This window comes from Centrocercus urophasianus, unplaced genomic scaffold, assembly GCF_019232065.1.
Source record: "Centrocercus urophasianus isolate 14NV4802_14NV808 unplaced genomic scaffold, USGS_Curo_1.0 seq_1134, whole genome shotgun sequence".
NCBI classification, from domain to species: domain Eukaryota; kingdom Metazoa; phylum Chordata; class Aves; order Galliformes; family Phasianidae; genus Centrocercus; species Centrocercus urophasianus.
Window position 1 is genome coordinate 1 of NW_024884292.1, and position 13,685 is coordinate 13,685.

Sequence of the window (13,685 nt, forward strand, 5' to 3'; positions counted from 1 at the left end):
CGCCGCCCGGCCCGCCTCGCCTCACGGCCAGCACAGCCAGCCAGCCGCCACCGAACGCCGCCACGCGCCCGCCCGGCTCGGCCCGCAGTCCCCGCACGGTGGCCTCACGCAGCGCTCTCCGCCTGCCCGCCGCCGCGCCGCCGCTCAGCAGGAACGCCGCCACCTCCGGGCCCGTGCCTGTCGGTGCCGGACAGCGCGTCAGCCGCCGCCCCCGCCGTGTCCCGCGCCCGCCCCGCGCCCGCGCCCGCCCCCTTCCCCGGCCCGCCGCTCACCCGCCAGCAGCACGTCCCCCGCGAACTCCAACGCCGTTACCGGCGCCACCAACGCTACCGACTCCATCTCGATGCGGAGCGCCGCCCCGCCCCGCCCGCTTTATTGGCGCGCCGCGTGGCCCCGCCCCCTCCAGCGCGGGAAAAGGCCACGTGCGCCCGCGAGGTTCCGCGGCACCCCGGAGCGCGGCCTACAGCTCCACGTGCACCCCGCTGTACGCTTTGTCCACGGTCCATTCGCCCGGGGCTCCGGCCCCGCTCCCCGCATAACGCTCCATTTCCTGCTGGAAGCGCTGCTGCCGCCGGCGATTGGGGTCCACGTTGATCCAGTTGTTGGCGATCCACTTGGTGCCCTGGGTGACCAGGCAGCCCCCGTGCAGGGCGAAGTCATCCAGCTCCCCCACCCAGCCTGCGGGAGCAAAGCACGGCTTGCTGCAGGCTGCTGGGCACAGCCTGGGCAGCACCACTGAATGCTGACGCCCGATTTTAGCTTGGGGGCTTCTCCCGACGGTCCCTCCTGACATCCCCCCTCACCCCACCCTGTCTAGGCACAGGGGGTTCCCTGGTTGCAGAACAGGCACTGCCTCTGTGCCTCCTCAGCATTTCACATCACAGCTGCCCTTTTCCTCAACTTTTCCCCAAAGGAGAGGATGGAAGCCAGAGGTTTGAGGCCATACCATACATTATGCGTCACCAGTTCCAACCCTTTATAGAGATCTCAGCTTTTCTGTGACAGATTTCAGCAGCTTTTTTCCATTTGGGAAGAATTTGGCCATAAAAATTCAACGAGGCTCCTCTGACAGGACAGCAGTGGCCCTGATATTATCATCCCACAGCCCAAGCAGAGGCCTCGTAACCTCCTCTGTAGCTTTTCTCGAGATGGAAACTCTTGGGCTACTCTCAGGAGACCTGGGACACTACATAACTTCATCAGCAGCTGGGAAGGCTGAAGTTAATGCCCCAGCCTGGCTGCCAGGGAAAACCACACAGCACTTTGAGAAGTGCAGCCCGAGGACATCTGTCACAGAGCTGCAGTTGCCCCATAGTGCGGCCTCGGCCCCACGTGGGGCACAGCGCAGGGCAGGGAGGACCGCGCCTCCCCACACCGCAGAGCTTGCAGCCATGCTTTTGTCTGCCTCCCCTTTCCAGCCCTGTGGGCAAGGCCACATCAGTGAAGCATTTTGAATTGCGGCCCAAGCTCCAGCAGAACTTTCAGCTCACACAGCAGGGCGGAAGGCAGCTGGCGATGGCTCAGTACAGCCAAGGGCTTTGTTTGCTGGCTAGTCCTGTCCCCCAAAGACACCAGGAGCCACTGACCCACTGCCTGAGAACAAAGGCCTCCAAGAGCCAGGAAGCTCCTGCTCAGCTGGTGACAGGGAGGCTCTGCAAATCCCACGAGCAGGCAGCTATCCCCTTAAGGTCTCTTCTGAGCCACAGAACCCCTGGAAGATGGTTGTCACCTTCTGCAATGCTAGCAAGACTCGGCCTGGAGCCGTACCTTCTCCGTCCGACAGGTAGTTGTACCAGAAGACAGCGGTGCCTTGCTGAGGTTTCACTCGCAAATTGCCCTTGTCACAGTTTTTCCGAGTATCTCGCAGATCAACATCATTCTGGATCAAAGACTAACCAAAATCAACAACAACAACACAGAAGGTGTCATAAAGGGCCTGGAACAAAGCACAGGGGCTGTGCTGTGCGTCCTTTTGCCCTGTGCTGAGTCCCTTAATGCATCACCAGACAGCATGCCTACAGTTATCTTAGTCTGAAGAAAAGTGCCCAGATTAAAGCAAGCACAGCCTGTGTCAAGGAAGCAAGGTTCAAAGGCTGCCCCTCACGCATTGGAGTGGGGAACTGCCAAAGCCCTGCACCTCCTCCCTTGGCCTCTGAGTGAAATCACTCTGTGAAGCTCAGCCTTCCCACACGCCAGCTCAGAAGGCTCACATCTCCAAACCCCCCTTCTACAGTGAATACAGTCACAGTGGGACCCAGAACCCCCAAGAAGGACAGAGCCACTCACCATCTCTTCGTACGTCCTGTTATCAGCTATAGGAAAGACAGTTTCTCCTCCACCCGTGACATTGTTCAGGTAGAACAGCACTGTCACATACCTGCAGGACAGGACAGAGCAGCTGTCAGGGGACACAGCTGGAGCAGGAGGAGCTGCATGGGGCTGCCCATCCCCTGCCGTATGTACAGCACTCCTCCAGGACACCATGAGACACGCAGTTTACCTTGTTTTTTTTTTTCCAAAGGCAACAGAGAGTTGCACCAAAGCAGCCCTTACCGGCATGAGGTCTCAAAGGGAGCGCTTTCGTTGGCAACCAGCTTGGTGTGGCTGCAGGCAGTCTCAGGGAAGACGGGGCCGCTGTCCATGTGGGCATGGTAGTGCCCCCCCTGGTCATAGCGCACGACCTGCAGGGGCTCACTGTGCTCCACAATCTCTGGGGGCAAGCGAGTCAGGCGCATTACCCTGGGGAGACAGCACTGCAGGTGAGGGGAAGACACATGCACCAGGACAGCCGCTACTCCCAAGCACAGAATACATCCAGAGAAAGAGAACCCCCTTCCCCAAAAGACCGGAGAGACGGATGGGCTGCAGCAAGCATGCCAAGAGATAACTAGGTTCCTTACAGATCTGTCAGACCATCAGCTCAGAAACTCCTCCTCAAGGTTAATAAAAAAAACAAAAACGAAGGGCGCATCTCCAGCAGGACTGCTCTCATGAAGACCTTGCTTGCTCAGAAAGATCCCTCCTGTGTGTGTCCCTGGAGCCTTCACGTGCCATCTCAGCGCTTCTCTGGACTCCTGCACACCAGCTACAGACCTCGGGGACAGTTAGCAAAGCACAGGGCCCCTGCTGAGAGTGAACGAGAGACTAGCTCTAGGGATATTCTCATCACCTAACTCACCTTTCCCTGTTGCCTTGAACAGCCTCCCCCCGGGGCAGAGGGCCACGGAGGGCTCTGGGTTTTTTCCACTGCTACATCTGAGCTCATCCCCAAGGCAAGCAGGTACCTCTCAAGACCTGCCAAAGAACACTCAGTGCTCTGGGAATTCTGAGCTGTGAAGCCCTAGGGGAACGTGGCACCAAGGCAGGGTGGCCGAGCTCCTCCAGGCCCCACAAGATCCCACTGGGGATCGCAGCCTCCTTCAGCACCACGCCTCCAGGTCTGCAGGGGCTTTCTAACGCTGGCAAACTGAAGAGCATAAATGCGATGTGCCGATGCCTTGCGTGCGCCAGAGAGCTGGCACAGAGAAAGTGGCAGCCACAGTCTGCTCTAATTAAGGCAATATGCGACCCCATTCTCCCTCTGGAATGTGCTGAAGAAAAGGAGTGGCCAGCAGCCGTTCTGCAGCCTCGGGACAGATTTTCCCCACCCATGTCCTGGGCGAGGACCAGCACCACAAGAACGAGGAGTCTCCAGCCAATTATCTGAAACTCACCACAGCTAAGCCATTTGGCCTGCGAGCTGGGTTAACTCTTCCCAGAACCAAAACCAAGGTGAAGGGAAAGACAGGAGGTTCTCCCATCTGCTGGGACAGGCCCCGTGGTCATGCGCTCCGATGACTGAACTACCTCGGTGTGCTTGAGATAAAGTCGTGCTTATTATGAAGTTAGCTCTGAACAGCTACGACAGATCTCAGTGAAATGCATGAGTAACTCAAGCAATTGACAGTAACTACTGGCACCCAGACAGCGTTGGAAATGGGCAGTTTCTCCCAGTAAGCTCGTTTACTAATTAGAATGAATTATTTCATATAATGCCAAGTCTTCTTGGTTTTATAGGGCTGTTCCCAAAAGTGAATGGCTACGCTGAAAGGTTTGATTTTTCTTTTTCCTTTTCCAGGGGACAATACAAATCCTTGCTCTAACAAAAACCTCCTCTTCCCATTTCACGACTGCGCTCATTGCTCTTCATACTCCACACTTCCACACAATTAGGAAGCGTGAATATTGGCATGTCTGCATCTGCATCTCCCAGCACAGGTGGCCCACGTGCCCACACCCCCTGAGCCCTCACCTCTGCCGTATGGCTCTCATGACCTGGTGTGCGCCCTCGCCCTGGTACAGCCACGTGTGCTGGCTGTTGCGCACCGCGTCACTCGTCTTCACTTTCTGGCTCCCTATGTACTTGTGGAAGTCACGGATGTTCAGCCTCTTGAACTCCTCCAAACTCAGCACGCCTGTGGAAGAGAGCAGGAGCAGGCTGACCTGGGCACCCCACATGCACGAGGCGATAGAGAACCTTCAGTTGCAGCTCAAGGTCAGAACCAGAACAGGCAAAACACAATCAACTTGATACTTACATGTTTAAATGGAGCAGAGGGGGACACCTCAGGCCACCTTCCTACAAGACCTTGCAGGGCAATTTGAAAAAAACAAGCCCCAAACAACAAGCAGTACATTCTTCTGCTTTTGCTGCTTTTGTGCAATTTCAAAACATGAAAGAGATACACAATACAGTACAATCCGATGTAAATAGAAGACAGAAAAACAAAAGGTAAAAGGAGGTTTCTACTACAACAGATATTTCTTGTTTGTACTCAGCTGAGCTTGGCAAGGGATGGATTTTTGCCTCTGTTAGCTTCAGAGAAATCCTTACCGTTTGTTGTGTTCCCTTTCTGGAGAAGCAGGGAAGCAGCACATGCCCAGCAGCCAGCACACATCAGGGACAGAGAGAGGAGCTCAGGGAGGCAGCAAACACACTGCTGTTTGCAGCCAGGGGGAAAGGCCCAGCCACCAGGGTCAGCCCAGGGCAGCTCCCCAGGTGCTGGTTGTTGTCAGCAAATCACCCACGTCACTGTTTCTCATGCCCCGCTCACATCTCCCAGTCCCCACTTCCCCTTATTTGATAACACAGTGCCACATCCAGGTCGTGACCTGGTCCCTCAGCGGCACGCACCGATGTGACAATGGAGGAAAGCAGCACTCTGGAAGCAAGGTCCTGCCAAAAGCACTTTAACAGGACTTTTCATTCGTAAACATCCGGAACGGTGGAAAAGCCATTGGCAACTCAGTCATACGCTCCTACCCCTGCCAAAAATGTCACCAGCGTGGGTGCTCGGGGTGCCCTCCAGATAGTTAGGCATTCACATGGGTACTGTGCCTACTTCATCTCCAAAGCAGCTCCTCTATGGCACTCTCAATGCCAGGTCACTGGAAGAGAGCATGCACAGCCTGTGCATTCACTTAATTTGATTAGGAAATGGAGAGTTGCTTAATTGAGGACACTCTAATTAGAGCAGCAAAGGTTAGAGTGCACGTCCAGGCCAGAGGGAGACGAGGGTAAGGGAGTAACACAGAGAACAGAGCAGTGGCAGAGATGGAATCAGCACTAAAAGCTGACCAACACCACCCTGAGTCCACCGATGCTGCACCTCTCTGCCAGTGAAGCAGCTCTCTCAGACAGCTGTAAAAGTCCCTTTGAAAGCAGGGGGGAACACCTTAAGAGCTGCAGCCCACACGATGAGAGCTACATGGTCAGAGCCAGAGCAGCTTCTGAGAGGTCTACACCAATTTTACTTTCTGCTAAGTCTCTAAAGCAGTGTTATTTTCCTTGGAAGACCATCTAATACAACAGGCCTGGGCAGGGACATGGCATTTGCTTCTCCCTGCAAGGCTGTGTGCGGTGTCCCCTGCTGAGCACATGGGGATTCCTGAGGAGCTGCTCTTACCATTCCCATCAGGATCAGCCTTGACTGCAGTGTACATCTCTCGGATGTTTTCAGGGGTCATCCACCTGCCGTTCCCAAGGCGGGTGTGAGTCAGCACCTGAAATTCAGAAGCAGATTAACACTGGGCACTGGTTTCCAGTACTAATGCAACCCTCACAGTTTCCTGCTTGAGGCCTGGCCAGCTCTCCTCTGCAGTGCATCAGTCAGCCAGGCGTCAGCACATCTCTGCACACGGATTTGAATGGAGATCATCGGGCAGCCACGCTGTGTGGCTGATCTGCATTTTCATTTCCAGTTTAGGTGGTGGCAAATGACTGCTGAAGCTCAGTTAACCAATCCTTAGGTGGATGTGGTACAGCTCTCAGCAAGCTGTGAACTTCAGAAGCGACATCCTTCTACCTACTCCAATGCATGCTGCCTTGCAGGACAAGGCTGCTGAAGAGCTGTGGACAAAGTGCTCCTTATTCCCCTCCCAGGTTTGTTACTGTGGATGATTCTGAAGCCCCATCAGCTGCAGGAGGGCACAGCCAGCTCTGCTGCACAAACTCAGTGTGCTGGGACACACACAAGAAGAAATGCACCCTACCTCTTTGAGCTGCAGCTGCCCATCCTGATTGTGGTCCAGCAGATTGAAGAAATCCATCTGGCTGATTTCTATCATTTCCATGGCTTCCTCGTAGTCATCCGTTGGTAGGATCTGGCTCTTCTGCAGCCCCTTCAGCTGTGCCAGATGGATGATGAGTTTGCACTCCTCCTCTGTCAGGAAGTCTGGAATTTCTGCAGGAAAATGCGAGCAGTAACAGAGTCTGAGGAACTGTTACATTAGGACAAATACTAACAGCAGGCCACTAACAGGAAAATAGGAAAATTTAGAAACTTCCTACCAAGCCAGGGGAGTAGGACAGTCAAATATATATATCTTTCTACCCAAAGAGCTCTACAACAGCACACATCTCACACCTGAGCTCCAGGAGATGGGTATTTTTACAGCAGCCATTCCTCAATGTTTGGATCCCGGGGTCAAGCCCCTTATTTTCTTGCAAATCACCACAATGGACAAAGGAGCGAACAAACACAGGCATATCACTGCGTTTTATCACTTCAAAGGTTACATGTGGATCAGTCTAGAACTGCTGTTTTACAGGGAGGCCAGAAGTCCTTACAGGGGAAGCGAGGATGGCTAGGGTTTCATGCTCCTTTGCTCTGCAGCAGAGCAGGCAGCACCTCCCAAACAACCAAACTCCTTCTGGGGGTACCTAGCACACTGCTCTACTGGGAAACTCAAACAACTTCCTGACTTATTCTCATTCATTCCCCTAAATGAAGGGGGAGGAAGTACAGCCATCGGAGCAGGACAGGCTTAAGTGAATATGGCTGTGATGGGCTGGATTAGGTGACTTTAAAAGTATTTTCCAATCTTAATGATTCTGTAAGTGCTTTCAGACACAAAGTCCTGCTCTCTAAACTGCAGCCCTGCAGGTGTGTGCTGAGGACACATCACATCCCAGCTGCAGCAGCAATCCTCAAAGGGGGAAAGAAAAAATAAAAGTTAATTACTTCCACGACCTTAAATCAACCCTATCAGCTCCGACTGTCAGTAAGCAGTTGGCCTCTTAAGTGCATACCAGAACTGGCCCTGTAGAAAATGCGATGCTCCTGGGAAGCCCCGGGGACACAATGCAGCTGTATCCCTCTGAGGACACAATTTCTGCCACCAGCAAAACAATGTCCTTGTAACAGAGGGGGCTTTGGGGCCAGAGCTTCCGCTGTCCTGAGCGTCACGGCCTCACATCAGGTCAGAGCCAACCATACCCACTGGCAAGCAACAGTCCCAGGATCTCCAGTTCCTCAAACCGGGCTCAAATAATGACAGCTTCTGGAATCTTAATTACATGCTGGAGGAAGGACAATCCCTCTCTTCAGTGGTGGTAATGGGATTTTGTAACGAGGTAGAAATTGCATTATCAGGAAGCGCTTTCTGCCAGGCAGGTTGCAAGGTGAGGGGCTTTCCAGCTAAGAGCTGGCAATCCGCAGTGCAAACAGCCTTCCTTCCCAGCTGCAAATTGGTTCCTGTGCCCACTGCTCTCCCAAACAGTTAACTTTGGCTGTGAGACCATCCTATCTCTCATCCCACTCAACAATGGGTCCAGCTAAACAAATGCCTTCTAATTGACTTTGAGCAACACTTGATTGCTTTCAGAAGAAAAAAAAAAAAAAAAAACAAAAGAGAGGAAAACATTGGGATTTATGAAATAATGACTAATCCTGGAGCAAGAGAAAGGGGCTGGGTTGGAGCACTGGTGTCAAACAGAGAGCCCCAAGACACAGGGCCAAGGCATTCACTCCTCCCCAGCTGCCCTCATTTCCACACCTGCTGATCTAAGCCAAACCCCTGCTAAAATCCAAACAATCGGGGCCGCTGGCAAACGAAAATTGGAGCATTGTCTTCCCCAAGAGGGCTCTGAAAGGGCCGCACTTAATGAGGATGGATTGCCACGGAGGTGGCTCGCAGGCTATAAAAGGCGTTCTGCGGGCTGGAGCAGCTCAGTCTGGGTGTGCTGCGAGCCCACTCCGAGCACCATGAGGGCTGTGAGCACAGAGAAGGCGTCCCGCAGGCGGGGAGCCCCGTGGCTGCCAGGCCTGCTGCTGCGCCTGCTGCTGTGGGGCGGCCCGGGGGGGCGGGCCAGCTACCTGCGCAGGTCCTCCAGCTGCACCGCCATCCCGCGCGGCATGGCCCTGTGCTACGACATCGGCTACTCGGAGATGAGGATCCCCAACCTGCTGGAGCACGAGACCATGCCGGAGGTGATCCAGCAGTCCTCCAGCTGGCTGCCCTTGCTGGCCAGGGAGTGCCATCCCGACGCCAGGATTTTCCTCTGCTCCCTCTTCGCGCCCATCTGCTTGGACAGGTAAGGCATTTGCATGAGTTCGTTCCGCATCGCTCCCCAGCAGCGATGGCGTTCGCCTCCTGAGAGAAAGGACGTGCAATCTGATCACAGCCACTTTCAGGCAGCACAGTGAGGGGACATGGGATTACCCAGCAGGGACTCTCCCCCCTTCTGAGGGAGAACAGAACTCCCGTCCAATTTCCAGAACAGCCTTTTGTTGCTTGCTTCCCTGCTCCCCCCCCAGGCTCATCTACCCGTGCCGCAGCCTGTGTGAGGCCGTCAAGAGGAGCTGTGCACCCGTGATGGCTTGTTATGGCTACCCCTGGCCTGAAATCCTCAACTGCAACAAGTTCCCTGCAGACCACGAGCTGTGCATCGCTGCCGTCTCCACGGATGAAAGTTCCTCCAGCAGGAGAAGTAAGGGCTTTTTTTCTCATATGTTTTCCCATGTGTAATGCTGAATACTCACAGGGATGAGCCTATGCCTTGCCTGTGTTCATAGAATGGCATGGGTTGGAAGGGACCTCAAGGATCATAAAGTTCCAGCCTAGTTCCTAGAGCTTCTGGCTTTAAGCTATATTTAAAAAGAAAAGTGAAAATTCTAGTTTTTCCTCTATGGGAACTGCACTGTAACTAGAAAAGGAGTGTGACATTGGCTGAAGCTTGTTCCCTCAGCTCTGCTCATCACTACCTGGGTGCCCTCAGACAGTGGTGCTTGGGGCAGGGGAGAAGTTTAAAAGACATGGGAGCTCACAGTGCGCCTGTCCAGGAGGTGAAAAGCAGCAGACATTCACTAAGCAACGTCACGGCAACGTGCAGCAATGAACACAGCCTCCACAAAGCACAGCGAGCAGTGCCTGTCCCACCGTGGGACCGGGAGCTTAACATTCCTATCCTGGGGCTGGCTAGCTCAGGAGGAAGCACCATTTCAAAACTACAAGCCACCACTCGCAGATGTCAAAACCGTACGATGCCTTTTCCAGCAACGGGCGTTCTAACCAGCTTTCTGTTGCAGCAGTGCCTCGAGCCAGTTGCAAGGACTGCGAGCTGGAAGAGGCCAGCACCACCAGGGAGATCCTGGACAGCCTCTGTGCCAACGATTTCAGTGAGTACACCCACCTGCCCTCCCTGCAGCCGGCACGGCCTCCAGCAGTGAAGCTGTGACACGCACAAGAATGGCTTGGCCATAAGAACTGACTTGGAGGAATCACGTCTTTTATAAGCAGGTTGCAGAGATGATCAGTTCTCAGCATACCTGTTAAGTAACAGGACTTGCTGCTCGTGGTATTGCTCCTTGGAGGCACTCTGCCCGTGCCACAGTGCTGCTATGCCTTCTGCGCTCATGAGAAAAGCAGGGTGGAAAGAACAGTGCTCAGTGCTGGAAGCGCTCAGCTCAGCTGAGAACTTTTCCACAATCACTGCAATTGCACGGGTTTGGGAGGACGTGTCACCACGTTAGAGGAGCAGCACAAAAGCTATGGTGTGTAAACAGAACTAACAGCTCTTTTTCCCCCACTCCAGCAGTGAAAATCCGAATCCTCAGGAAGAACACGACCACAACCGTCTCCGACTTCGACCTGGACCCCTCCAGGGTGGAGGTGCTGAAGCACGGCCCGCTCCTCAGAACTGAAATCCCAGGCAGGCTGCAGCAGTGGCTGGACATCGATGCTACCTGTGCCCACAACATCATGAGAGGCACTCACGCGGGGGTCTTTGTCATCAGCGGAGAAGTGCAGAGCGACAAAGTGGTGGTGAACAAGGCCTACGCTTGGCAGAAGAAGAACAGGAACCTGCACCAGGCCGTGCGGAGATGGAAACATCACCGCTGCCCCGAGCAGGCCGGCAGGAAGGTCTGAGATCTTGATCCTAATGCTAAGAAATGGCTCCCTTCCCCACAGCTAGAAAACTCCTTCCCCGGGCAGCTGGTGTTCTGGAGACGTACATTCAGTATTTTTAGGTGAATCAAAGCAGTCATAGTCAGCAGGTAGGGCCTCACTACAGATCCCTGAGATAACTAAAACCCTTCTCCCGAGGCAGAGCTTAGAGATGCAGACTTAACATATTCCTACGGCAAGGTCCTGCCAATCCAGGACTTACAATGGATGGCTTTGTGCAGCATCAGTGCCTTGAAATCTGCAGGCGAGCAGACTAGAAGACACCTTTAATAACATGGGCATTTGCACAGGTGAAAGGAAACAACCCCTCTTGAGCACACAGCAGACAGCTGAGGATTTCTGCGTAACTGGGAATGACCGCTTTTTGACTTCAGGCATTCAGTTTGGGTCAGAACGTTCTGGTAACCGAGGAGCCTGCAGCCGAAGATACCTGCAGAGCCTTGAGAGAGGTGGCAACAACACTGGGAATCGCTCTCACCAGTGAATACAGCCACAGCTCAACATGAGCAGAAAGCAGAAAACTGCAAATCCCCGAGTGAGAAAATGAGTTGGATTTCTACTGTCTGACAAAGCACTGCCCATGGAAAGTTTTCTACACTGGATTAAACTTGAGAATGAAATAAAAATGACAGAAAGAATAAAAAAAACACACAGCTCTGGGGATAAATACGTTCTTCCCTGTGCTCAAAGCCTGCAGCCTCAGTTGTGGAGAGAACCGCCAGCTTTGATGGAGACACATTGCCTCCCTGTGCTCGTAAAGCACAGCAACAACCCAGCCAAGACTGTCTCTTCAGATTTAATATGGGCTGAGATTAGCACTCACGGCACTCGCACTGCAATTCAGCTGCGCTCTGACATTTGTGTAGCAATTACTTCTTTTTCCCTGAGGCTCAGAAGAAAAACAGAGAGATTTTCTATTTTTATTCCTCCCCGCTGCCTCGTCTCGCAAACTGCCGCCCGACCCGCAGGGCCTGCTGCCAGGTGGTCCCTGTGATGGCAGCATCCTCTGAACAGACTGCGTTTTGAATACACAACAAGTAAAAGCTCTGAAGGTTGAAAAAGGCTTTGTCTGATATTTGTTTTCCATTAATGGGATTATTTGATTACTGGTGTTTCCCAACTAAGCAGCGCACAGATGGTCTGACTTACAAGCTTAGAAATGATGTCTCATAACCAGAGGGGGGGAGGGGATGGGGAAACAGGGCAGGGACTTTTTGAGAGCTCCATGAAATACGCTCAGGTTCAATGCAGATGACTTACCCACATTTAAAACAACAAACTGTGCGCTCCCTGTGGTGCCCAGCCCCAAAGCGCAGAGCTCCCATTAGGCCATCAGCCAGCTGCCCACAGCCCCACAACACCCTGCTTTGCTGAAAGCAAAGATCACAGCGCAGCCACTTCTCCCTACAGTGGCTCTCGTTCAGCAAAATCCCCTTCAGGACTTCAAGAGCTCTGCCAGCGACTTCTGGCTTTGTCTAACACCACCCCATTAAATACACACCTCTGCCAATTTAAACAACAGAGACGTAATAATTGGATTTTAAAACACTTAATTTAGGTCGGTGCTGTTTGCGTAGATAGAGAGGTCTCTGGAATTCTTTTTAAGTCACAGCTGGCTCCTGGCAGGTCTATCTGGGAGATAAGAGCTGTCTTACGAGTCAAGGTTTCTAAATTAGGGCTTCCCTATCAGAGGATAAAGGAGAGCAGTCTGGGTGGAATCTGAAATGCTGCCTGCCCAGGGCTGTCCCCAGAGCCAGCATCAGAAGGTACAGCCTGCCCCAGAAGCCGACAGAGGTGCCTGAGTCATATCAGGTGCTGTGGGATCACTGCTGCCTGTGGGTGCCCTCCTGGAGGCCAGCATCAGTCCAGCAGAGCAGCACTGGCGGGGCACAGAAGGTTGCAACTGGAGCAGGAAAACCACTTCCCAGCCTGTGTCATGGGTCTCACAACCAGTATGCGCTCCAGGGCTGAGTTCAATGAATGTCTGATGGAGAACCTGCTAGAAATGAGCCATGAACACTGCATATGTAGAAATGACAAAACAGATCTGTATATTTCTTACAGGTACTTACGGCATTAAAGGAATTTAATAAGAAAATGCTCTGACCTGTGGCCAGGTTTTCAGTTTGTATAATCGATTCCGAGTCAGAGAAAAGCTCAGGTACTGGCAAAGCATCTCAAGGCCCCCAGCATCACCAGCTCAGAGCCAACAGGTCTGCTCTGCCTTTGCAGTAATACGAGCTCCATCACCAAATTAACCGGTGCATTCCCAGCGGACTTCCGCAGCACGGGGTGCGGGGCTGGGGCTGCAGGGGCTGCAGGGGCTGCGCTCACCCTAGGGAGCGTCGCAGCGACGCGGGGAAGGCTGCAAACCATCAAGAGGGAAACGCGGTGCGGCCGCGCTGCAGAGCAAACCCAGAGGAGGGCACAAAGCCGGCGGGCACCGGGCACCGACGCCGCCCCGCTTTACCACCGCTTACCGCCCCGCGCTCCCGTCCCACCCTCGCGCCCCGCGGTCTCCCCGGGGTCCTCGGCCGCCCGTCCCGCTCTCGGCACGCGGCAGGGACGCGGGCTCCGATCCGCGGGCACTCACCGAAGAGCGGCGGCTTGAGGCTGAGGGTGCGCACGGCGCGGGTCCGGCCGGGCCCCAGCTCCACCCGCTGCGTGTGGCCCACCTGCGGGGAGAGCGGCGGTGAGCCGGGGCCCGCCCCGCCCCGAGCCCCGCGCCCGGCCCCGTGGCCTTGCCTTGATGCCCTCGAGGCGCGGCAGGGCGCGGGCGGGCGGCGGCGGAGGCGGCGGAGAAGCGGCGGCGGAGGCGGGGGGGCCGCCGCCGGCGTCGCCGGCGCTGAGGTGGACGAAGAGCAGCAGCCCCAGCACGTTGAGGACGTAGAGGTGAGCGAAGACCATGAGCACGAGGAAGTAGGGCCGCGAGCACACGGGCCGCGGGCGGCCCCCCG

The 13,685-nt window shown here is 54.5% G+C and overlaps 2 protein-coding genes across 2 annotated transcripts; one reads left to right on the forward strand and one right to left on the reverse strand.

Moving 5' to 3' along the window:
• Window positions 1-446: 446 nt before the first annotated feature.
• On the reverse strand, window positions 447-13,680 carry P4HTM (prolyl 4-hydroxylase, transmembrane; the record flags this gene model as incomplete). The annotated part of the gene is made up of 9 exons (XM_042809238.1): window positions 447-678; window positions 1,768-1,891; window positions 2,287-2,377; window positions 2,554-2,739; window positions 4,292-4,454; window positions 5,946-6,042; window positions 6,532-6,722; window positions 13,322-13,403; window positions 13,474-13,680. Coding segments are annotated over 9 exons (1,359 nt in total), but the record flags the coding sequence as incomplete, so codon positions are not given.
• Window positions 8,526-10,689, forward strand: LOC122155408 (secreted frizzled-related protein 5-like). The gene is made up of 4 exons (XM_042809240.1): window positions 8,526-8,854; window positions 9,078-9,250; window positions 9,852-9,938; window positions 10,355-10,689. The coding sequence occupies exons 1-4, from the start codon at window positions 8,526-8,528 to the stop codon at window positions 10,687-10,689; spliced, it is 924 nt and encodes a 307-aa protein (XP_042665174.1).
• Window positions 13,681-13,685: the final 5 nt, after the last annotated feature.

What these genes read in the sequence shown, in the direction of transcription:
- LOC122155408 (XM_042809240.1), top strand. Translation starts at nt 8,526, where the DNA reads ATGAGGGCTGTGAGCACAGAGAAGGCGTCCCGCAGGCGGGGAGCCCCG. An exon ending in GCGCCCATCTGCTTGGACAG is followed by an intron (nt 8,855 to 9,077) that starts GTAAGGCATTTG and finishes CTCCCCCCCCAG; the next exon opens with GCTCATCTACCCGTGCCGCA. An exon ending in CCTCTGTGCCAACGATTTCA is followed by an intron (nt 9,939 to 10,354) that starts GTGAGTACACCC and finishes CCCCCACTCCAG; the next exon opens with CAGTGAAAATCCGAATCCTC.